Source organism: Bacillus rossius, chromosome 1 (assembly GCF_032445375.1).
Source record: "Bacillus rossius redtenbacheri isolate Brsri chromosome 1, Brsri_v3, whole genome shotgun sequence".
In the NCBI taxonomy this organism is placed as follows: Eukaryota; Metazoa; Arthropoda; class Insecta; order Phasmatodea; family Bacillidae; genus Bacillus; species Bacillus rossius.
This window is the reverse complement of record NC_086330.1, coordinates 335,092,461-335,118,319: the sequence shown is the minus strand read 5'-3', so window position 1 is coordinate 335,118,319 and position 25,859 is coordinate 335,092,461. Positions and strand designations below refer to the sequence as shown.

General features: G+C 37.6%; 1 protein-coding gene across 1 annotated transcript; it reads left to right on the top strand.

The window, feature by feature from the left end:
• Positions 1-12,776: 12,776 nt before the first annotated feature.
• On the top strand, positions 12,777-25,483 carry LOC134528132 (uncharacterized). Its single transcript, XM_063361451.1, has 3 exons — positions 12,777-12,825; positions 21,120-21,314; positions 25,236-25,483. The coding sequence occupies exons 1-3, from the start codon at positions 12,777-12,779 to the stop codon at positions 25,481-25,483; spliced, it is 492 nt and encodes a 163-aa protein (XP_063217521.1).
• The last annotated feature ends 376 nt before the right edge of the window (positions 25,484-25,859 follow it).

Below are 25,859 nucleotides of genomic sequence, written 5' to 3'. Positions count from 1 at the left end.
ATATAATTTCTGTGGTTATGAAAATATTTTTTATTTAGTATATTATTGTCTGTCTGAAAGACAGTGGATGATTACATAAAGATTTGGAAAAACTATACATTTCAAGATGAAACTGTTGTTGTCATTACTACCAATTGCTACCTGTGAAATATGTCTGTATGTGGGAACCATTCAGAATATTTGACAAACCCCAAAATAACAGTCTAAATTCTACATTTAAAAAAATTATTCATGCAATACCAGAGAAATATATATATATTTTATTGATTTTATAAAATTTGTCAGTTAAAATATACAGTTAATTATATGTATTTAGTAACTAGATTCATACAGAATATATTTTTCTGACTTCAAACTATCTAATATCTCATAATAACAAAAAAAAAAGTGCAAGTGGAACATAAATGGCGCCTAATATCAACGAAATGATGGTATTCTCTCTACTAAGACAATTGTACAAACGACGTTCATTATTAAAGTTACTGTTGCTAGATGGTAAAAAAGTTGAATTGTAAAGTTGTTTTAATAGTAGATCATCAATAATACATTTATTGTTACAGAACATTAAGTTTTGTAATGTTAAAATGCATTATTTCACTTACATTAGATAAAATTCGTCATTGATAACAATTTTACGAAATAACTTAGTAAATGACTTAAAACGCCCTAATAAATATTTTTTTTTACCATGCACAATTAAAAATTTTTAAGATGGATTTTTATCACATGGACCTTTTAAATTAAAGTTTGGATCACCTGCTTTCAGGTGTAAAATTAAGTTTCACTGCAACTCCCCAAGATAAATTACTAACTGACCCATCGACCACACCCTTATATTTGCTAAAACTCAAATACGTACATAATACAAGGAAAACTCCTATTAATGAACACTATACGCTATTTTAAATTCCGGTATCTGTGGCGGAAAATTATATTACATTTTATTCAACAGTAATTCTGTAGCTCCCCTCTCGTCGTATGTGAGGTTTATCAGGTAGATTGTTTATGTCAAAGGAAAATGTTAGATTTATATTCCAGGTGAAATTAATATTCTGTTTGTAATTGATAAATAAGGACAGCCGGGGCCCTCGATTAAATTTTATCTGTTGTATTCTTGTAATTCCTGAAACTATCAAAAGGAAATAATGAAAACTATAATTAACAATTAAAAAGGTAAGCTCTAAGTAAACTTCTATTTTTATTTATTACTTCAAATATGATCCATTTTTTACTTCCTATTGTGAGAAGTAGGTTTACTTTTTTTTAATTGTTTCTTCCTTGTGTACCTCTGAGTGTACTGTCGTGCCTTTCGCCCACTTAAAGCAGCTTCCAGGGCTTTTATAACAAAATTAATATAAAGCTTTCTTAAAATAAACAAGGGCAGTAACAAGCAGCAGCTGAAGTAAAATAGGATCATTTTTAATGAGACATAAATTTAAAGGGTAGTAAAATTCTGAAGAACGATTTAATCATAGAAAAACAGGAAAGCAAAAATTTAATCTCCTGGAGATATATGTTGTGTCTAACACACAACCAAAATTTCTAACGATATCGAGTATAGTTATATGCTATAATTCTAATCCCATTTGTTACTCTTTAAGTGTACCAACAATCTATAGCTAAACGGAGACCATACGTAATTCGCATATATTTATTAAAAAATATTAAATTATACTTTTTGCAAAAATTTCAAATTTCTCAACATTAAAGAAAAATCATAATGTTTATCATCAGATTAGTGATTCATTATTGATTATTTTTATTTTTGCTTGAGGAAGTGAAATGCGTAAGGGCGTGTGAAATGTTATAATAAAGTCAATAGTTCCATTATTATCACTATTCACGTTGAAACACATAATTATTTGAAGTAAAAAAAATTATATATAATTTGCACCAAAAGCAAAATTTTAATAATATTTGTGAATTTATCACGGCATTCTTTAAGTTATTGTTTCCCTAGCAGGGTAGTAAAATAATTTGCATTAAAAATAATAAAATAATAGTTTGTACATTTCTTTCGGCGGAACAAAATGTAAAATAATCCCATATTTTTACAATATAAAAAGCCTTAATTTACTACATATTTTAAAATTTTCAATAATTAAAAAACTATCAGATATATTTTGACAGTAAAAAACTTTTACAAATGAGTAACACAATATTGTACCAGAGATTGAATACCCATAATCTCATTAGAACAAATTTCCTAACGGTCCTAAACTCTTGATGCGTATTGTAATGCGTTTCCGCTGACTAGAGAATTTTTTTCAAAAATTAATTGTAGAAAACATCTCCGCGTTTTTACGAATTAATTAACGCACACACAATCAAACACACTGTTAAGTTGGCAGTGAGGTAACCGTGCGTTACTCAATGTGATGTTCCATTATTGGTAGCAATTGAAATAGATTACTTATTTTAGGTGATGTACCTTGGTGGTGACAACAGAACCTATTGATTTGACCTGAGCGTTCATCCATCCCTTTTGCACAGACCTCTAACTCTTGAACGGATAGACGTATATCGTTTAAACTTGATACATTGACGGTTCACTGCGACGTACGCATGGCTTCGAAGCAATATAACAAATTTTTACAGTCTTGCTGTTTTAAGTGAGTCAAATTTGATTATATAAAACAAAAAGGTTTAGTGATTTAGAGAGGCCAAATTATTTCACGGATTCAGTTCATTCGGTGCTAGACTAAATACGCCTATGTATAGTGAAGCCTATTTAGTATAAACATTTTTCTATAACAATGTAAAATATGTTTGTGGATTACACGTTATGTTTTCATAAATTTTGATTTATAATTTATAATTTTGCTTATAACTTTTGACGAGCACTGAGAGTTAATTAAAGCAAGACGTAAAGATTTAAGGTATTATATATGATGAATAAGACTCACTCGTATACATTTATCATGTTACGTTACGTTTTGTAATTAACTTTACACAATTGATATGCTGAAAGGGGAAGAAGAAGTGTGTCTCTTGGACCCCCATTAGCATGAGCCCTCCGGGGTTTCTGTATCCTTGTAATTTGGTTTACTTCGATTGATATAAGGCAGAAATCCTTCAAATCCAGGGGGACTTATTTGTTAACCCAGGGCTCTTACAAGTCCAAGGGCTGCCACGGGAGTGGTTATTTATCACGCCGTACACGCAATCGGGTTTTGCCAACCAGACAATTGACTGGATCCCAAGCCCTTGGACCAGTACTGCTGGCGCCGCATACCAATTTCCCACATCATTCTGGGATCCCTCAAAACTCCAAGAATACCCGTGGTCCGATGGAGGCCTATCCAACCTCCCCTAGCTGTCCAGGCTAGTTAGCCGGAGCTGTTTCGCCGCTCACTGCGTCGGCCTTTCAAGGGGCTAGGGAACCCCAATTCCATACCTGACCTAAGCGACGAGGGCACCACCACCAAGTACGAGACCTACCCATCATGATCCTGGACCAACTAAGGAAACCTCAGCAGGGAATGTGCTCTCACACAAAGGATCATCCCGTACTACTATCAACTTCGATGGTCTCTCATTTTTATAAGGATTGAGTGTCCAGGCGCTTGGAGGACCTCGGGGAGATGCCGGAAAATAGGGAGCTTCTCCAGTCCCGATCTCTGTCTCACTCCAGAACACTGTAGTTCAATCATCATCGAGAAGCAAAAGTTCATACGTGCTTCAAGTTTACTATTTTTGACCAATGAATCAGCCCCTGGCCAAAGGTTACCTGGAGGTCGCTAAGCAAGTAAGAAACCCTCTACTAGAGATGAACCGAATCGTCAGCCACCCTAATCGAGGAGTCGTCTTGGATGTGGGTAGCCAATGAACAGACGACGTTAATCAGTGAATGTGCATAGGACTGTGGCGTCAATCCAATACGTGATTCAACAGGAGAATTTTTCTATTCACTCTTTATTCATCAAAGAAAATGTACGAATATTTTGAAAATTACGTGTTGAAACTGAAATCAATTGATAAACTTCATAAAAATGTACGTTGAAAAAATACATACGAACTTATGATCCAAACTGCTTCCCATACGTTAGAGTTGAAGAACTGGTTCACTGAAAATAAATAAGAATTTCAATTCGAAGATAAATTAATACATAAAGATTATTTTTAATATAACAAATTTCGTTTGCTAAGTTCTGAAACAATACGGTATATGTTTTTTTTTTAAATGTTCACAAACGTACATTATTATTATTGTATTTATATTACGGGACATTATGAAAGTTCCAAAATTCCGAGAGAAAAAAAGTCCTGAAATCGAAACTGCTTCCCATACGTTAGAGTTGAAGAACTGGTTCACTGGAAATAAATAAGAATTTCAATTTTTCAATTCGAAGATAAATTAATACATAAAGATTATTTTTAATATAACAAATTTCGTTTGCTAAGTTCTGAAACAATACGGTGGATTTTTTTTTTAATTTTCACAAACGTACATTATTATTATTGTATTTATATTACGGGACATTATGAAAGTTCCAAAATTCCGAGAGAAAAAAAAAGTCCTGAAATCGAAACTTCTTACTGTGGGTACTGAGCCTAAAAGATTTCATTCTATTTATAGAGATGTAGATAAGAATAAGAAATGGCGTATCCCTGTCACTTGCGCATAGATACTCGCAATTTAGCTCTCGTCTTATGTTATTTCTGGCACGAACCAAACGGTTGCACGATGAGGTGAGAGAAACTTTGAGCCAAAGAAGCTAAAATCCAATTTTAGTGTTTTTCTTGTTTTGCTGCTTATGTCTTAAATCTTGCTTTATGTCGAACCATAACGTTGTCATTCACACAAAATAAATTTTCTAATGCATTTAGCTAGAATTAAAAGAGTTTAGGGTCAAATATTTTGTTTAGCCAAAGAAACTTAAATCAGTAACAATGTTATCTGATAAAATTAAAAGCTCCCCCCCCCCCCCCAACCCAAAAAAAAAGAAAAAATTAATCAAAAGTACCGTCTTGCTGGCCATACGGATTTAATGGTTGATGGAAAACACAGTATTATTGGAAGATCAGATTTTATTCTCCTGTGAATCAAATTTGGACTTAGCTTCGTTTGGTTCTGAGTTACAGAGTTAAACAGTGCTTTTAAAAAATAGGCACGATTTACTGGCAATACTGGCAATACAGATATAGTAAATGTTTGATAATTAACAACGTAACAGCAAAGCACAGACTGATTTATGTTCTTAAATATTTTGTTGCACAGTTGAAGAGAAAGAAAAATCTTTTAAAACCGTTACCCTTTCCCTCCTCACCTAATTCACAAGATGGAAGAATACAGATTGAATTTTCCTGTGTGGATATGATGATAGATGAGACTTTTTGGAAAGTTTCTCTGCTAGTTTACTCACTATTCCCGGGAATGCGTAAACTTCATTTATCATCTTATCGTCAATTTTTTTATACTAAACCAGAAAAAAAACTTCGTTCATTATATTTCTAGCATTTTTTTTTACTTAGCCATGTTGCCTCTTTATATCCATTTTTACTTAGTCAAATAATATTACAAATAATAATTTACAATATCAAATAATATTTGCAATTAACACCTTTCATTTGTAACTATTTTGAGAGTTACTTTATATGCCTCTTTTAACATTTTACACTTATCGATAAATTTATTATAATTATGGTTTATAAATGCTTAGCGCAACTTCTTGCTCCTTTGCGAACTTAAAACAGCTTAATTTGCCTTAAAAAATTATTTATTCCAACAAACAAACAAAAATCTTTTTATACTACAAACCATTGCTAAGTTATGCTACTTCAAACAAAATTTTTGTTTGACATCTATGTTTTCTGTCCAATCAGGCTTCAATGATCTGTAAGTAGCGAAAAATATTTATTCCTGACAAATATTTGATATTATTGAAATTTCGTGTTCCTAGCCAAAGTATTGCAACAACAAAGAAAAAAAATATTTTCCAAGTAAATAAAAAACATTTTTTTAAAATTTTATTTTAATTATTTGTCTTAAATATCGTCAGTGGTTAAACTTATATTTATTAATTTTAACTAAAACTTTGATATTTTTTACTATAAAGAAAATGAGTTTTCCTTGCGATCAGTTATATTTGCACTTTTGGTTAATGATAGTGTAGTAGTTCATTTTGTCAATTTTTTTCTTCCGAGTGAAGATTAATTTATTACTTGACTTTAATCTTTCGTGTCTGAACTTGAACTCTTCAAGCCTTATGGCGTGCTGGGTCGACCACTGAATCATTTCCTTTTCTAGGGTCATCAATCGTGCAGTGCAGTGAGCCGTGAATGGTGGTTACACTCTACAAAACTACAGGAAATTTACGGTCTTTTCAACGAAGAATTAATCTCAATTAAAGGAAGAGTTCTTCGTAATTTTACACAACTGATTCTTCTAGGAAAAACGACGTATTTCAAATTTCGAGTTCTGTTTTTTATTATTATTTTTAAGGTAAACACACTCGTAGAAGAAATAAGTCTTTTTTAGCACGAGTATTAAAAATCTTTTGAATGTTTCGCTGTTATACCAAGATTATTTTTGTGGATTCATGTACCAAATCAATAAACTTAGTACCAATAAATTTACGAAGATAACGGTAAATTTGTAACCAGCGTTCTTTGTTGATTTTAAAGCGAAATTTGTTTACAGTGTAATGGAATATTTGCCTCGTTGTTTGTGTCTCTCCACTCTCGCACAGTTGGTCTTTAAGTCTTCAGGTGTAATTAAATCCCCATCTTGAAATCCCTGTAACACTACTGTAGTAAAAGGGAGCTATAGCGATTTTTATGTTTTTCAAAATCCTTCCCCATTGTTATCTTTTTGGTAGAATTTTGCCCATTAAATAACTAGACCGACATTTTTCACTGCTCTCTTTTATGTATAATTTAGGAAATGATTTTTAAAAAATTATGGAGGTTGTAGTGTCCAAAATATGACATATAAACACATAACGCTTTCAAATGACGATGGTTTTGGGGTTATATAGACCATGAAACGAAAACTATGTAGAATTTTTTTGGAAGTCGCACCACAGAAACAGCTCAAATTTCTGCGAAATCTCTCTAAAATGGGTTTTGTAACAACATTGAATTAGTTTCAGTTTACAGAAAACTATTGGCAAGTTTCGCGCAAGACTCTGCTAGCCGAGGCATTTTTATTCGCGCTTAAACCTCTTTGGTGTCGAACCCTATATGTACGAAACACTTAAAAACCCATATAAATTGTATTTCACAGAACAACACAAATTGAAATTTTCTGATAATCTTTTTTGCGAATTTTCCAGTCCAGGTTAGGAGAATAGTTATATGGTTTCACTCTAAAAGCAAAAGGTGTATGCCTGAAAGCTTTAAAAACATCGAACCTTTAGACATTTGGTAGTAACTTTTGTTGGATCAGCTGATAACATAAGAGATTTTTCCACCAGATGAAAATCACAAAACTCCACATAAATATCAAAAAGTTATAGTTTAATAACGGCCTTTTGTACTTTGAGTGACGATATAACATTGTACATAGAATAACGTTTTAAAACTATCACATTAGGCATTCTTTGGTTCTTGTGATGCGGAAGATTTATTTTGCCCAAGCGCGAATGTTTTTTTTTCTGGTTGTCAGAGAATATTTCCAAAAATGGAAAACAGCCATGAATTTAATAAACACACTGAAAATAAGCCAGAATATGGCATATGTTATATGATTAGGCAACGCAGAGGATTAAGTGGAATGAATTTATTCATAAAAAAATTATAGCACAGACTAACCCTATAGGCTGACAACCACGAGACTATTACAGCCAGAATAGTAAAAAACACTTCGGACAAAATGACAGACTAACGCAGTGATGAAAATAGACAGAAAATCTAGATAACACTACGGTGACAGCACATATATGAACACAGTAGGCACATACAACTTGCCCATGTATTACTGGTATGGTCGATGAAAAGTACACATACATTTTTGGCGTTATACTTGATTGGGTAACCACATTTCAAGTCTTCTTTGCTAACCAATGAATTCGTGAAATAATTTATGCTCTATTAATGAATTTAGCTTTATCGCAGTATGTATTAGAACATAAAAACTCTGCATGAAAAAAAAGTTGTGTAGCATTTATATCTCATACAAAAAAAATAATAATAACAATAATAATAACAAAACTGAGCAACAATTTGTGTCCCCGCCGGTACGTTTTCGTATTGCATTTTGCAGGGTTTTCACTTTACGAAATACAACATTGTGTTCCCTACTTATTTCAATAGAATTTACAATCACTCAAGCTTCCCCTTCCACGCATCCGTTTCTTGATACAAATAAGCATGCGGGCATGAAGGATTATTTAATTTTCATGTCACTAGAAGTGACTCGCAAAAATCAGCTTCATAATTTGGAAAGAGTCTGAAGTGCATACCATTATACATTTGAACTGCTTTTACATTGTGCCATAGGTAGAGACCTGTAAAATTCGCGATTTCAAATCCCTAAAGGATAGACTCCATGATCCTCTATGCACTCGTGCAATTTCATCTGCTAATTGGTTACCGATTCGTAACACCTGTTGACTGGAATGATCGTGATTCGCTCATTCTTCTGATAAAGATTTTTCATTGACCCAGAGTCCTTCAGATAAACTGTGGCCCAATCACTGAAGCAAAATAATGTCAAAAGTATTTGGACTCTATCCTATCACGAAATAAAACCGCGAATTTTACAGGTCTCTAGCCATAGGTGTAGACAGGAAAAAAAATGGTGGGTTCAGTGACCTCCAGGATAGTCCACAATCCCCTGCTTACTCGTTTAAATGCCACCTGTTCATTGGCTGCTGACGTGTGAGTCGTCTCTACTGGGTATGTGATTCAATACTTCTATGATTGAGGGTCTTTGAATGGCTCACAGTCCTCCAGATTAAAAGTGAACCAATGGTAGAAGCAGCACAAATGTATAATTATTCGCATGTTAGCATCACGATACGAGTCCGCAAATTTTTCTGGTCTCTAGCCATAGATAGTTTTGACACGCCTATAAAAAGATAAGACACTAATAATAACATTATAACATTCAAATGACTCAATCACATGCAATCTGGCCGCAATTAAAATATATGGCTGCAGCCGATACACAATAGGCACCGTCTCACTTGTGAAAAGTGTGTGAAGTTCATCCTGACAGAAATAAACGCGACCTTTGCAGTTCTCTTGTTATTAGTGTGGTTTTACGGCTAGATCGAATTTCTTCTATAAAAGAATGACATATAATGTTCTGTTTCCAATTATGTCACCAAATATATGTTCAAAGTTATTTGCTGTTTGTAAATAGTCAGACATATATTCATTAACAATTTTTTTTAATAATTCCGTTATAGTTACTAACTATATGTTTTTTTTTTTTGTGAATCCATAATTGTATAATGCAGGCGAATTTACTTCTACTAACCAATGTTCGAAATATTTACTCATCAAAATCTGGAGTTAGTAGAATAAAGCGAATAAGGCAAGGCCATTTGTTCCTTCCATTAACGTACCCAACGCGCTTACGGTACAAACCTTGAATTTTTAGTATAGAGCCATGATGAAAAATTTACAAACCCAGTACGAAAAAAAAATCAATAATCCAATATCTTTCCCGGAGGTGTCACATACCAAACACGTCCTCCGACACAAACGCTTGCAATTATTGTTCGGTGCTTCCTTCTAAAGGTCAGCCTTGTTGGTTGGAAAGGTCACTTGGCGGAGTAATGTCACCGTCCAAGAACATTCTTCAGCGTTCTCGTGAAGCCTCCCCAGGATAAAAACATTCCATAAGATGTGAAACTATGTAAAACAGCAATTCTGATTGCAGTCTTGAAATCAACTCAAATCAGTATTTGGATAATCTTTAAGTCTTCTACGTTTATAAATGACTGAATTTGAGGAGTTTAAGGACCACTTCAAGAATATTAATGATTTCAGATATACATATGAGTATAATTTTCTTTTTTACCTCGTAGTTCACCTATATATATATATATATATATATATATATATATATATATATATATATATATTCCGAAAAAAAAAATAACTTTTACCATTGGCAAAAGAAACACAAGCAAAAAAGTTATTTATCCGCTGCATAAAAATCTTTGTAAAACTCTCATAAAATTACTTGACAAGTGTCCAAAACAAATGAATTAAAAACACGCATGATTAGTTTTTTTTCTATGCGACAAGAATAAAACTTTTAATAAGGAGTGTTACATGACCCATGGGTAAACGTAAGGACATTAAACATTAAAGGGCCTTTGCGCAATAAATTAATCAAATTAAGGACTTTTTAAGGATATAAAACGGGCGTAAGAACCTTGTTGTATGGAACTTTACCAAGCTCACTGCCACGTGTTATGATTCTTCTTAACTAAATAAAGTTTAATATAGAAGTAAGAAATGAATTTACGTTCTTAGAAATAGTTTTGATTCTATCTCATTTGTTGTTTATTTTACTAATATATATGTACATTGCGCACCTCATTTATTTTAATTTAGAGAATATAGTTTTAAGTTTAAATAATGCACGTTCACTAGCTCGCCCAATCTAATTTTATTTAAGTGTTAAAAATCTTAAAACTTTTTTGAAAAATTAAGCACATACATTCTGTAAACAACCTAAAGTTAAAAATTGTACATGTGACAGATTACTATGGAACTAAAACTTATGCATCGTATATTTATTGTAGTATTGTTTAAAAGTGTTTTTTATTAATAAACAAGTCAATTAATGGTTTTTATGAACTTCAATTAAAGCATGGAATCATGTGTTTTAGGTTTTCCCAAAACCATCGATACCTAAGTTTTTTCAAGGTTTTTGGGATTTTTTATTTTATTTTATGAAATATATACTAATATTAAAGAGTTTCAAGACGAATGTTATGTACGGAAGGTTAATCCAAAACTTAACACCGCGTGATATCATGCTTTCAGCACAGGCTAGGTCTAACATACAAAATTTCATTTAAGTTCATTAAAAACCTTTAATTTAACACGCCTTTGGTGAAAAAAAATACGGCGTTATAAATTAAATATGGCTATGTTGTTAATTGATTTGAAACCGTGTGAAAAAAAAACACGAAATACGTATTAGAAGACAAATAATTTAGACTACTACCCTCTTAGGATTAATTCATTCAAACAAAAACCACAAATAGTTGACATTTCGCTAGTGGAAGGACCCTTTGAGCAGGAAGGGCTTCGCGCGTGTATGCCATAGGGGGAGGTAATTGGCTCGGAGGGCGCGACTGGTCGTGGGTTTAACCCGTCGCTGGGAGAGGGGGTGTGGGAGGGGGGTGACGCGGGCGAGGCGACGCCGGGAGGGGTTGTGGAGGGTTCGCTCCGCGCCGCACATGCGCCTTGGGTTCGGCCAGGGGGGTGGGGGTGGTTGTTGCGCGCGCGGCGCTACCCTCGCGTCCCGGGGAAGCAGGGTGACCGGTCGTACCTTTGGGGATGGCACGCGTACCGTAATCGAGCCTTCGCGTACCATAATATAGCCTCGCGTACCGTAGCCGAGCCTTCGTGTACCATAATATAGCCTCGCGTACCGTAGTCGAGCCTTCGTGTACCGTAATCGAGTCTTCGCGTACCGATGTACCGTACGTGCGTTAAATAGTGCTGCATGTGTAAGTATAGTTAAACTGATGATATTTCTCCAATGTTTAAACGTATTTTTTTCTTTTAATCGTAATTTTAAACTTGATATATTGTTGGGTCAATGTAATAAACTATTTTATTTTTTAAAAAAAAACTATTTTAACATTAAAAATAATAAAGATATTTTTAGCGTTGTTTAGTATTTTTTTGTAAAAGTTTTTTTTGTAATATGAATAACATGGAAAAGTACCTCCTGTGGCATAAAGAGACTTGCACACACGCACGGCTTGCTTTTCTGGGTGTTTAATTTCCTGGAAAACGTAGTGCGATAGAATAAATTATGTGGGGAAATAAAGGAAATAGAAATAAATAAAAAATATTTACGAGGTACTGGCTGTCCCCGAAACTTCGTTTACATAAAAACTACACGCTGTAAACTACAATGTTTTGGTTTTACGTTCATCAGCAGGCCCAAACAGTTTAGTGAAATCATTAACACGAAAACATAGCACGTATACCTGATAACTCGCTTACTTTTTCCCAAGAAAACGACACCATTTGACCAATCTCACAAACATTTTAAACAATTTAAAAAAAATTGAAAATCAACTATGATTCAAGTTATTAAATGGGATTAATTTATTACTTCACAAATGAACCGTAATTTTTTTAGTAGCAGTAAAATATAAGAAATGATACTTGGTATAATATCTTCGAGAAACGTTGCTAGTGTTAATAAATTTAAACTTATTCGAATGTCAAGTCGAAAGCATCAACAGTTTTCCCGAGTCCACGCATTTCTTACGGAAAGACAAAAAATTTGCTTTAGCGTTACACCCGGTTTATGTTCAAAATGAAATTATTCTCTAAAAACCGATATACGTATAGATTCACGTGTGTTGAATAACCGTGGGGAATTTTATATATATATATATATATTACATTTTATTTGTGTTCATTCCTATTGATGTTTCTCTGGTAGCAATAAGGAATGAAGATTGTCGGGCGTGTACCATTATTATGTGCTGGTGTACCGTAACTCGGGACACCCCGTACCGCGGAAAGACGCAGACGACAACCCTTGGGAGGGGTGGTTGGGGGAGCGAAGGGGGAGAAGGCGGCTGGCTTTGGTCGATGCCCCGGCCAGTTCCACGTCACGCAGCATGGCGACGTCCGCCGCGTTGCTGGTGCTGGCGGCGTGCTTGCTCGCAGGTACGTGCTGCACGCGGCGCGGGGCACGTGCAAGGCGAGGTACGTGCCGCCCCGCGGTAAGGACGCTCGGTCCGTCGACGGCGGAGGCGCCGCCACAGCGACGGTTCCAGACGCGCAGCGGGAACGTGACGCTGCGATCTCGCACCTTGGCGATGCTTCTATGCACAACGTTTCTGTGACTTCCTTTTTTTAAATTTTCCACCAGCCGAACGCGAGAGATGACGGTTTCGTTCGGTTTTCCTGCTGCGTGGGTTACGTCGGGGAAGTCACTCTATATCTCCCGCACCCCCGTTTTCTATTCCACCCCTTTGAGGATACTTTCCGTGTAAAAATATTAACTCCCCGGTTGTTGAAAAATTTCGGGCTGCGAGGATTGTGGAAAAATTTTCCACGTTCGCCTTCCGGTAGATGTTTTCGCAACCGTCTGTACGCTATGGTCTGCGCCGTCCCGAGGCACGCCCACGAGCCGCCAACTAAAGGGGGTCATTCGCAAATATGTTTTTGGTTCGGACAGTACGTGGGTCACCTCTCCCCTGAGGCGGCCATTCGCGGAACTTGGTAGAGTCGAGCAGGCCAGCCCGTTGACTCTACAATATGTTCCGCCGGTCAGGAAGCAAACAGGCATTATTATTTATTAAATCTGGTACGCCACTCATAGACACGGCTGAATATCACTAACTTTATCTTGAAAGCTTAAAATCTCTCTGATTCAAACCTTTTAAGCAGAAATGAGTGGTGGTATAATATAGGTATGTTGAATGTGTATTTTTATAGTTCTCTATACACATCTAACAAAAAAAAATTCAGTGCATAAATATCACGCACCAATTCTTCCCATATTTGCATTTTTTTAAATGAAAAAACGTTCATGAACGTTTGCTGTTCTGTCAATACGTCACCGCAGATATGGTAATAACAATTTTCGCCTTTTTTTAAGAGCTATGGCGTAATGTTCTTCTTCGTGACCAGCTTGTAGCTCTAGGCTCGTCTTGGCAAAAGTAGGAGCGCCACAGGTTTCGCTATGGATTTTTTGGAACCCAAACACAAAGCATTCGCGTGCTAAGAAGTCGTAATTTTTTTTGCAATGCTAAGAACCTTTTTTCCTCCTCTTTCGTGAATAAATCCCCGTGCAACTGATCTTGCACAACCTTCGTTAGGATTCAGTTCTTTATGTTCCATTTTACAAAATAGCTTTCTATGATAAGTTCTAAAGGACAGAAATTTATGTGTACCAAGTATTTCCCTAATTAAATACAATCAATTTACTAATTTTTTGAACAGCTAGGGCTCAAAAAGGTATTTTTAAAATACATTTAAATGAAACTAGAAGAACCACATTTATTCGTTTTCCAATATTGACGGATAAATTTAAGATTTTTTCTCTGACCAGCTGTAGGTAAATAAAATTAATTTGTATCGCCAGTAAATAACTATTTCTGTGTTCATTCAAAGGCAGATACACGCCGGTTTCATTTATAAAAAAAAAACGTGAATTGATTTTATGTTGAGGACTCTGCGCCTGAATGAATAAGCAATGCTGTGTTTCGAACCGTCCTGTACGTAGGTGTTGCCTATCCTAAAGTTCGCAAGGCGAAATAAAAACGAACGTTTGAGGAAGAATAAATAACCAAGTGGCGCAGATCGATTCTGGAGAGAAAAAAAAAAGATGCTTGTTTATGGCAGGGTTGATGTTGGCATGGTATTTATACCCTCTACTTACACACGAGCGGGACCGTTGATTTGATATTCAGTCACTCGATCGATACACGGTTCTAGCGCTTACATCTCCCCTCTCGATGTTCGGGATGGTTTTAATGGTAGCCACTCCGCGACCTTCATTTGGACGTAAGGGGCTTCTATAAATAAGAACATGGTGGTCGTGCTCTTTTTGGGCGGTCCCGTGACTGGAATGAGAACATTTAAATTTTGCAGGAACCCTCTTCCCCTTATTTTTTTTTTTTTTTTTTCCCATCTCTCCCTCCGGCAAAGAGAATCGAGGATTATATCACAGAAACTGTCTGTGCAAAGAGGCGTGGCAAGAATGGCTCAGCTTTAAAACGGCACGCAAAAGGCAGCAACGTTCAATTTTTAAATGTTTCCTTCTGTGTTTCTAAGTTTTAGAATGCTACGGAAAATGTTCCACCAAACTGGCTATATATTTACAATTATTATGATTTATCCTTTATTCAGTTTTATACAGAATATAAATATACATGGGTGTGCACGTTTAATTAAATCAACGCATTCCAGTGAATACCATACTTGGTTTCACTACGCGATATATGTCTCTACACTTTAAGTATGACATTGAAACGTATAATTTTAATGAGGAGGTACACACTGATTATGACCACCAAGCATTCGTGAATTCTTTATTTAGATCTTGCCTGTAATGTTGTAGCATATTTTTTGCAAGATGTTTATGATCTGATCTGAGCACAGCAGTGAGCAAATAGTGTTCTAAGGTCGGAGGAACGCAGAATTATTTGCAGGTTTAAGCATCAAGTTGAACTACAGTTGTTCCTATGCATGCACTATGTTATTAAAAGTGTGATCGGATTCTAGCTGAAAAGAAAATACATTTTTCTGTTTCACAATTATTATCAACAATACTAAAATTGATTTTTTCAAAAGTTATGATTAACAAATAATATTTCACTTTTATTTGACAGGTTTAGTTGGTAAAATTATAACTAACAGAATTTGGCAAGCTAACCATGATTGTAGCTAATAAAATTTGGCAACACAACCGCACTTGATTAATGTACCGGTAATCGTTTTTAATATTTATTTGAAACATAATTTTGTTTATGACTCTAATTCATTTCTGTATTTTTTTACTCGTATGCATTAGAGGAAAGACTAGGCCACATCTTTATTATATAATTATTTTTATAACTTATATGTGTAAGCTACCTAGCATGTGAGATATGTAGAAAATTGGTAGTAAACAAGTGTTACCTAAAAGTTTTTTTGGTGCATCACTTGTAACTGTGGGTATTTTGCAAAGTTGTAAAATTTTCTTTGTTGGTAACAGAAAAATATACATGAAACTTTTGGTGAAAGGATATTGTTATAGATCATTGGTGCCAACCAATGGGCCACGGGCCATCCCCCCCCCCCCCCCCAAATCATCCCAAAGGTTTGGGCAGTGGCCCGTCTCCATAACAGCAAAAATTTACTTCACTACCAAATAAATTAAATAAGATATTATGACATATTCTTGTAAAAAATTTGCAAAATCATACTTTTCAATTGACACGGATATAATATCTGTGATTTTACGGATTGTAATGTTTGGTTGTTGGTAGTTAATGTTATCACAAATAAAAATGGCATAACACCCTGAAAAAAGAGGATATGTTCAATGTTTATTTTTAAAAATACAGAAGAAATATTGCCAGATAAAACTTTGTTCTGCCGTACAACTGATTAACATCGCAACACTTGCGATTAGTTCACGGTCAAATGAGCACTTTTAAATGAGTAATTCTTAGTTTGCTTCTAGCTGTCAAGTTGTAGTTCCTTCGGGAAATATCGCAGTCATAACTGCCATGAGCAATGGCTAAAAAATTTGAAGGAATCACTGCATGTCATGATTCCATCCCACCCTAGTTTAGGATAGGATGTCAGAATGATTTGACTTTATCTAGATGCGTCGAGAATTCGTTAATAAAACTATCATCGTTTAGGAAGATATTTAACTATAAATTATGCGATATATATGGTTCTGGTTACATGTTGTCATGTATTTCAGATTACTAAATGTAAATCTTCACCTGTACAATATAAACTAAATATAAGGTCAGTATAACAAAAGTGTGAGAGAATGGCGCCTAAAGACTTGTCTTCATCACATTCTAAGTTGTACCCATAGTTTCACACCTGACAATGAGTATATAAAACGTAAAATTACGAAACCTTTAGAAATTCACACATTTTACAACCATCTCATTACATCTCTAGGACACAGTAAAATCTCAGTTAAAACTTCACACTTTCAATAAGACTGAATTGCGTAAATGAATGCCACTCGGAAAATATGTCTGAACAATATGTTCAAGTTCAATAATTATTTTGTGTTACCGCAGTGTGCTGATTAGAGATGTAAAGAACTAATTGAACAACAGAGGCACTATTTTTTTTTACCAATATCTATGGTGCTGAGGTGTGACAACCAGCCAATCACACAACGATTTAACCTAAATATTTGTGTTTAAGTAATATTTCTGAAATAAAACGCTTTTATGATTGAATGTAATTATTGTGAAAGTTAATGTCTATAGCGCATCATTTTTCAAAATAATTAAAAGAAATGTTAATTTTTTTAATGAACATGAAACTCGCTATCATTGCGACTATGAAATTTATATTAAAACGATTTTAAACCCATGCTTTCTTCTTGTATTCGCATTTATCTACCGGAAAAGATGCCTATTCATCTATAACATAAAAAATTAAATAAAAACCTAAAATTACAAACATTTATCATACTTAGGGTTAAGATTTTACCATTTACAACGTAGCAGAAAACTGCACTTACTCCAGTTATAAACTTACATTTTTAAGCAGTACTGCATAATTAAAAAATATATATTTAAATAAAAAGTTCACCTTATACAACACAGCCATATTAAACACACGGACGGGTAAACTGAAGACACGGTAAGTACAGTAAAAATATATTTTAGCGTAGAAAAATTATTTTTAACTTAAGTGAATAGCTTTTGAAATACCAATTGTGACAAATGACTAAAACTCTATGTTTATACAATATAAATTTGCTTAACATCTCGGTTAGTAACTCGTGGGTGAAAGTTGGTACATGTGGATGATACAAATATTTTAAGGTTAGTGAACACTTGTAATATACCCTTCTTCATTAGAATGAAATATAAGATGAAAATTTGAGTACTGAAATAAGTTCCATATGAATACGATCGTGCCTATACACAATCATCTTCTACCTTAAGGTTCTGGAGCATTACATGAGGAGAAGTATGTGTGTTACGTTGGTGGCCAATTCCCAGTAAATGTTTTGGTGATCGTGAAAATAATTTCTGTTGTGATATACAATGCTGATAAACTGGGATATTACATGTGTAAGAAATAATTATTGCAGTCATATTATTACTTTCTCCACTTCAGCAGGTCAAGTTTTTTTTTCGTTTCCTGAGGTATAATTATTTTCTAATGTGGCCAGAACTATAGTTCCTACTCTAATCGCTAATAAGGTAAACATGCGCATTGGACGTGACTAGTTTCCACCCGGGGGAAGAACTCATCTTGGCACCCTTATTTTTTTTTCAAACCAACCAAAAATAAAACTTTTCCACAACCCCTCATATCGCCACCACAAATGAATTCCCATATTACAAATATTTTTGATTTAACTTACATGATATATAAAATATATTTATTTGCAGTCGATTCATTTTCAATACATCGGAAGTTGGATAGTAGGTTAAAAAGACTTTTTTTATATTTGATGATATCTTTCAATACAAATAATTCAGTTTAACTGCCCTACACAACTTGTTTTGTGTTCTAACACTACGATATTCAAATAAATATATTTAGTATTATTACTCTACCAGTTTGGTAACAACCCCCCCCCCTCCCCAATGTAGCACCCAGGGTACAAGCCCCGTCTGCCGCTCCCCCCTCTTCCCCCTAGTTACGTTCATGGATGCTTTGCTGACAATTATGACTTCTTATTGTATCTTAAATTAAGCAGGTAACTAGAACACTGCACTCGATAGTTCTAGCATGCACAGGCGTAGTCCCAAGTGCACCAGTTTTAGTATGACTATAAGGAATAAAGCTAGGAACCGAAATAGTTGTACGTTATATTGGTTTCAACGATGTTTTATGCCATAATAATTTTTTTTTAAATGTTAAATATTGAAAATTTTCCTTTTTTAAGCAAGAAGTCACGCAAATTAAGATATTTTCAGTGATCACAACATAGTTTATTCTGACTTTATTATCACAGTTGTAGTCATTACTAAAAATGCAATAAATACTAAATGCCAATGACTTCACAGAGAAGACAGGGCTTACAAACTTCAGGCATCACGTTAAATTGTATTCTGTGCTTTAACAAAGCTACATTTTGAAAACCAAACGATGGAAACAACCAAACAACTGAACGCAGTATGGCTTCTTATGGTTTCTGATTTTGTCTCTTAAGGGACCCGTCTACCGCAGCACATTTTTAGTGTGCAGAGCTTTTTAAAAATTAAAAATTAAAATTTTTTTTTGGAAACTACTTAAGTTTTCCCAGTGGTGTCTGTTTACGAAAAAAAAAACATTTAAGAATGCGCTGAAGATTTCGTTTTTAAATCTTATTTTGAAAAGAGCGAAGATGGCTAAAACGCGTGTTTTCAGAATAATTCTCAGGCATGAAGCAACCTGTATAGATTATTCATGAAAGCCCTCAAGGGACTTGCATTTCAACTTTATCTTTATTTCTCCGCCATAGAATGACATGGTTACCACTCAAATATCACAGTTGTCCTGTGCACGACGAGAAGACTGCGCGCCAGTTCACAGGCCACACCGCGCTAGAAGCACCAACTAACGTCACCCTTATAATCCCGCCTCACTAGCACAGATACACCCCTGACTAGGCGGGCACCTTAAACCTCCCAGCCTATTCGTTCACTGTAGTGTGCGGTTTATATCCCAGTTATAAACTGTTGTCACTGGAAATCCTGTGTTCGTCAGTGCTATCGCCGTTGTGTTGTCCATAGTACTTGTTTATCTTCACCGCTGTGTTTATATCTTTGCTGCGTTTTCCAGGTTTGTTGTCTGCCTGCATTTAACGTGTCTGGTCGTTACTATCCCACTGTGTTCGCCTTATTTTTATAGTATTCTTTCCATAACTAAGTATCTTGAATGGAATTCTGGTGCTGTATTATATTTATATGTTGAGCAATTTTTATCCATGTTGTCGTCGTTGTGTTTTCCATAATATTTGTTCAGTTTCATCGTTGGTTCCGTTTGTTCGACATCAGCTGATTCAGTCTTGTTAACCTGTGGATTTTATATCTTCATAATTTTTTTTTCCGGAATTTTTCCATGACGAACAGTGCAAAACTCCAACGGCGTATTTCCATAAAACTGCAATTAATCGATAAATTTAGTTTACACAGACTTTGAATGTGTGGGCCATGGCGTAACATAGCGTTGGTTCTAGTTTAAATAATGTAGGGTAGTAAGCTTCATTATTATCAGAGGTTTTATTTTATGAAAAAATTGAATTCTAAATATGAAGGTTTTGGGTAATAAATGCAGGGACGTTGAGAGGAACCAAGAGTCCGGGAGAGGGGTAAGGCAGTGGCAAAGAATTAATTATGATTGGCCTCTTCCCCATCACTTAGCGCACAATTGTTCCAAAACCCTGCAATTCAAATAAATTTTTTTTAAGACTGTAAACTTTACGATGGCCGTAACTGTAAAATTAGCCCGTGCGTAATTGCCGTAACTCGTGAGGCTTCCAGTAAACTTGTAGTTTGGACCTTCTATCAGGATCTCCTGACGCATGGAAAGGGCCCCGTAGCGCACACGTGACGTGGCAAGTCCCGGGGTCGAGGGGTCGGGCAGAGCTGTGTGTGACGGGGGAGCCTACGATTCACTTGTCCTTCTGGACATACCCGAATACTCACGTTGGCAAGCCTTCTTTCAACAGAGGAGAGAGCCAAACGTCCGATCGTGCATCATCTTTTTTTTTTTGTTCATTGTAAATAAATATACAACTCATGATAACTAATGGTCAATTAGGTTAGGTTAGCTACATTACAAATACTTTAAAACATATGTGGACGGTTGATTTGGTTAGGATAGCTACATTAAAAATACTGTGAAATCATGTAAACGGTTTCCTAGCGCTGGATAGCTTAATATTAAAAAGTTATTTGCTAAGCAACCATAAAATGATTTTACAGTATTTTTAATGTAGCTATACTTACCTAATATAACCAACCATCCACAATGTTTTAAAGTATTTATAATTACTTCTTGCCAATTTTAAGAATGACATCTTATAAGTTAAACCCGCGCATTTGGAGAATAAATTCCCGCGAATTCCCCCCCCCCCCAAATAAATACATCTGTTGTGGTACGGAAAAAAAAGCGAGCATGAACTTGAGGAACATCGGGTTTGGCTCTCTCGTCTGTGAAATGAAGGCTTGCCAACGTGAGTATTCGGGTATGTCCAGAAGAATGAGTGAATCGTAGGCTTCCCGTCGAGGGGTCGGGCAGAGCTGTGAGTGAGGTGTGGCCCCACGCAGGCTCGGGCGCGAGGCAGTGCTACCAGTCCTCCTGTCTGCCGGACAACCTGCTGGACTGCTACAGCGACCAGCGCGCCAGCCTGAGGACGTGCAGCTACGAGGACTTCCTGCTGGCGGCGCAGCAGCTGTCGCCGGCGATCCTGCCCGAGAGCGAGAACAGGACTTCCATGGTGTGCGTCAGCTTCCAGGCCACAGGTGCGCTCGTCCGGGAGTCCACTAGCACCCGGGCTCTTTTGGAAAAAAAAATACAAATAGGTCAAATCCCAACACAAAGTGCACTTCGAATATGCCCCTCGAATCTAAATATCAAATTTGAAACCTCAAAGAGTACTTATAACATGCCCCTCGTATCCGAATCTCGATTTCGAACCCCAAAGAGTACTTATAACATGTCCCTCGTATCCGAATCTCGAGTTCGAACCCCAAAGAGAACTTATAACATGAGCCTCGTATCCGAATCTAGAGTTCGAATCCCAAAGAGTACTTATAACATGCCCCTCGTATCCGAATCTCGATTTAGAACCCCAAAGAGTACTTATAACATGCCCCTCGTATCCGAATCTCGAGTTCGAACCCCAAAGAGAACTTATAACATGAGCCTCGTATCCGAATCTAGAGTTCGAATCCCAAAGAGTACTTCTAACATGCCCCTCGTATCCGAATCTCGATTTCGAACCCCAAAGAGTACTTATAACATGTCCCTCGTATCCGAATCTCGATTTCGAACCCCAAAGAGTACTTATAACATGCCCCTCGTATCCGAATCTTGAGTTCGAACCCCAAAGAGTTTTTTCGAACATGCCTCTCGTATCCGAATCTCGAGTTCGAACCCCAAAGGTACTTTAAATATGCCCCTCTAGTCCGAATGTCACATTCGAATCCCAAAGAGTACTTTTAATATGCCCCTCGAATCCGAACCTGGGTCACAGGGGTCCAAAATAATACATTTAAAATAGCAACATTGATGTTCCCTTTAAATGTTTTATTCGTGAATTTTTTTTTCCAGAATCAATACATACTGTAATTATAATTATACATAGAATGGAAATAATAAAAGGACTGGAATTATATTATAAATGGGGTTTGTTAAGTATAAATTTAATATTTTTTTAAATAAATACTAAATATTCAATACTATTATAAACACATGTACAAAAAATTTATTATTTAATTTACTTAAACAAAACGAAATTAATTTTAATTAATAATAAAATCAATCTACGGAATGTGTATTCTAAGTTATATTTTTTATTATTTATTAAATCATGAAAAAATTAGTAAATTATAATATAAAAATTATAAATACGGGAACGTTACTTCATTTATATAAATACACTTTAAAATAGGCATGAATCTATAAAAACAATTTCTATTGCTAGTGTTTACAATAAATACATTTATTTAATTACACGAACCAGTATTCAATATAAATCACTGAAGTATATAAAGTATATAAAACTTTTATTTGTATTTAGTCTTTTTTCCCATCCTGTCAATTTTTGTTGCATTCTGCGCGCGCATCGTATAAAATGTACTCCTATCATCATTAAACAACGCGCCTAAAGACTTATAACCTAACCTCACTTACACAAATACGCTTGAAAATGTCTATAAACACAACTGATATTCACAATAAATAAATGTTTTCAATCATCCTGAGCCGTATTTAATATCAATCTCTAAAGCATACGATTTAAAAGCACATTTAAGTATATATATATATATATATTTTTTTTTTTATTTGTATGTAGTTTTCTTTAATGGTGGGCGCGCAATGTTCTTACCTGCTTTCAGGTTTGTCACCCCTCCCCAAAATCTCTGCCTAAAAATTAGGAATCACCCATTTTTCTGCCCTTCAACCCCCCCCCCCCCCCCCCCCCCCCCCAAATGACTAATTTCCACTAACTCAGTACCAACCCTACTCGTCTCCTCTACTCCTGTCCTGTTGTTTTCCTTCCTCCCCTTCTGTACCACACCTTGAGACCTACTCCATATTTCTGATCGTAAAAATTCACTCTCATATCTTTTTTTGATGTGACAACGTCTAATAAATCGACGAACGCCGGCTGCACGCACGAAAAAGTGTCCCGTTGCGCACATTGTTCCGTTACGCTGTGTCCCGTTACGCACATTGTTCCGTTACGCTGGGTTCCTTTACGCACATTGTTCCGTTACGCTGTGTCCCGTTACGCTCATTGTACGCTTGCGCCGCATCGATCTCTCTTCCACTCGACTGTTTATAAAGTGAAGTAGAAAGTTAATGTGGTTTTCATTGCTTATTACAACAACAATTTCGGCAATAAAGGTAAATTATTCTTGCATTTTAAAAATCTGATACCTAGTATAATTTCAAGCATTAATGAATCAATTTTATTCATTAAGTATGAAATCATTTCATCAATGTTTTGTTATGACGTTGTCACGTTAAGGGGCCCGCCTCGTCAGGGGTGTATGTGTGTTAGTGAGGCGGGATGATAAGCGCGACGCTCGCTGGTGCTTCCAGCGCGGTATCGCCTCTAAGCGCAAGTCTCTGAACTGGCGCGCATTCGTCTCGTCGTCACAGGATAACTGTGAAATTTGAGCGGTGACCGTAACATTATATGGCGGAGAAATGAAGATAAAGGTATTATGCAAGCCCCTTAAGTGCTTTCAAGAATCTGTACTGATTGTTTTATGCCTAAAAATTACTCTGAAAACACGCGTTTTAGGCATTTTAACGCTTCTAAAAATACAGTTTAAAAACTTAATCCGAAACTAAAAGTACTTTTCGGTCCTCAGCGAACTCTTAAATGCTATTCGTAAATAGGCCCCACTCGGATATCTTAAGTAGTTTTGAAATCGCGTTGTTTTTCCTGAAGCTCTGCACACCGTATGTGTGCCCAGATAGGCGGGCCCCTTAAACTATCGTCCGTAAACCGACTTAACAGACAACCAATTTTTTTTTCCTTCATGATGCGCCTAAAGAAGTGTGCCCTCCCAGACAGGCCGATGCAGGGTGGTGCAGGGTGGTGAAGGGTGGTTCAGGGTGGTGCAGGGTGGTGCGGGATGGTGCGGGGTGTTGCGGGGTGTTGCGGGGTTGTGCAAGGTGGTGCAGGGCGGTGCAGGGTGGTGCAGGGTGGTGCAGGGTGGTGCAGGGTGGTGCAGGGTGGTGCAGGGTGGTGCAGGGTGGAGCAGGGTGGTGCAGGGTGGTGCAGGGTGGTGCAGGGTGGTGCAGGGTGGTGCAGGGTGGTGCAGGGTGGTTCAGGGTGGTGCAGGGTGGTGCAGGGTGGTGCGGGATGGTGCGGGGTGTTGCGGGGTGGTGCGGGGTGGTGCAGGGTGGTGCAGGGTGGTGCAGGGTGGTGCAGGGTGGTGCAGGGTGGTGCAGGGTGGTGCAGGGTGGTGCGGGGTTGTGCAGGGTGGTGCAGGGTGGTGCAGGGTGGTGCAGGGTGGTGCAGGGTGGTGCGGGATTTTGCGGGGTGTTGCGGGGGTGGTGCGGGGTTGTGCAGGGTGGTGCAGGGTGGTGCAGGGTGGTGCAGGGTGGTGCAGGGTGGTGCAGGGTGGTGCAGGGTGGTGCAGGGTGGTGCGGGGTTGTGCAGGGTGGTGCAGGGTGGTTCAGGGTGGTGCAGGGTGGTGCAGGGTGGTGCAGGGTGGTGCGGGGTTGTGCAGGGTGGTGCAGGGTGGTTCAGGGTGGTGCAGGGTGGTGCAGGGTGGTGCAGGGTGGTGCAGGGTGGTGCAGGGTGGTGCGGGGTTGTGCAGGTTGGTGCAGGGTGGTGCAGGGTGGTGCAGGGTGGTGCAGGGTGGTGCAGGGTGGTGCAGGGTGGTGCGGGGTTGTGCAGGGTGGTGCAGGGTGGTGCAGGGTGGTGCAGGGTGGTGCAGGGTGGTGCGGGGTGGTGCGGGGTGGTGCAGGGTGGTGCAGGGTGGTGCAGGGTGGTGCAGGGTGGTGCAGGGTGGTGCAGGGTGGTGCTGGGTGGTGCAGGGTGGTGCAGGGTGGTGCAGGGTGGTGTAGGGTGGTGCAGGGTGGTGCAGAGTGGTGCAGGGTGGTGCAGGGTGGTGCAGGGTGGTGCAGGGTGGTGCAGGTTGGTGCAGGTTGGTGCAGGGTTGTGCAGGGTGGTGCAGGGTGGCGTGTGTGCCCCGCAGGCGAGCTGGACCGCCGCACGCACAGCGTGGTCATCAGGATGTGCTACCCGGACGTGCCGCGGCCCTGCCGCTCGCTGGAGCAGCACACGCGCCAGCACATGACCGACTACGGCATCTCCAACTCGTCGCTGGCCTTCAGCTGCGCGTCCTGCGACCGGGACGGCTGCAACCCGGCGGGCAGGCCGGCGGCGACGGCGGCGACGGTGGCGCTCCTGGCGGCCGCTGCGGCCCTCGCCCGCGCGTGGTAGGCGGCAACCTCCTCGTGCGGCGCGAACGCGCCCGTTCCATAGACTCGTGATTGGATAGAACCCGCACGCGCGCTAGCTGCGCGGCTTAACGGATAACGTTTGGTTCCACAATTCGACCTGCTTACTTGCCAATACAACTGTGCCGAATGGTTCGTGTATTTCTAGTTTTGTTTGTGTAGTAAATGCTTGGTATTTCGTGGCTACATTAATTAAATACGTACTGTGTCAAAATACAACGGAGTATAGAGTTTTCAATAGCCCCATATGATTGTAGCTATGGTGACGAAAATTCCGCTCAAGGGGATAAAAAAAAACTAGTATTCTTTGAATAAATGATGGATTTTTCCATTACAGTGACAGAAAGTAAAATCATATT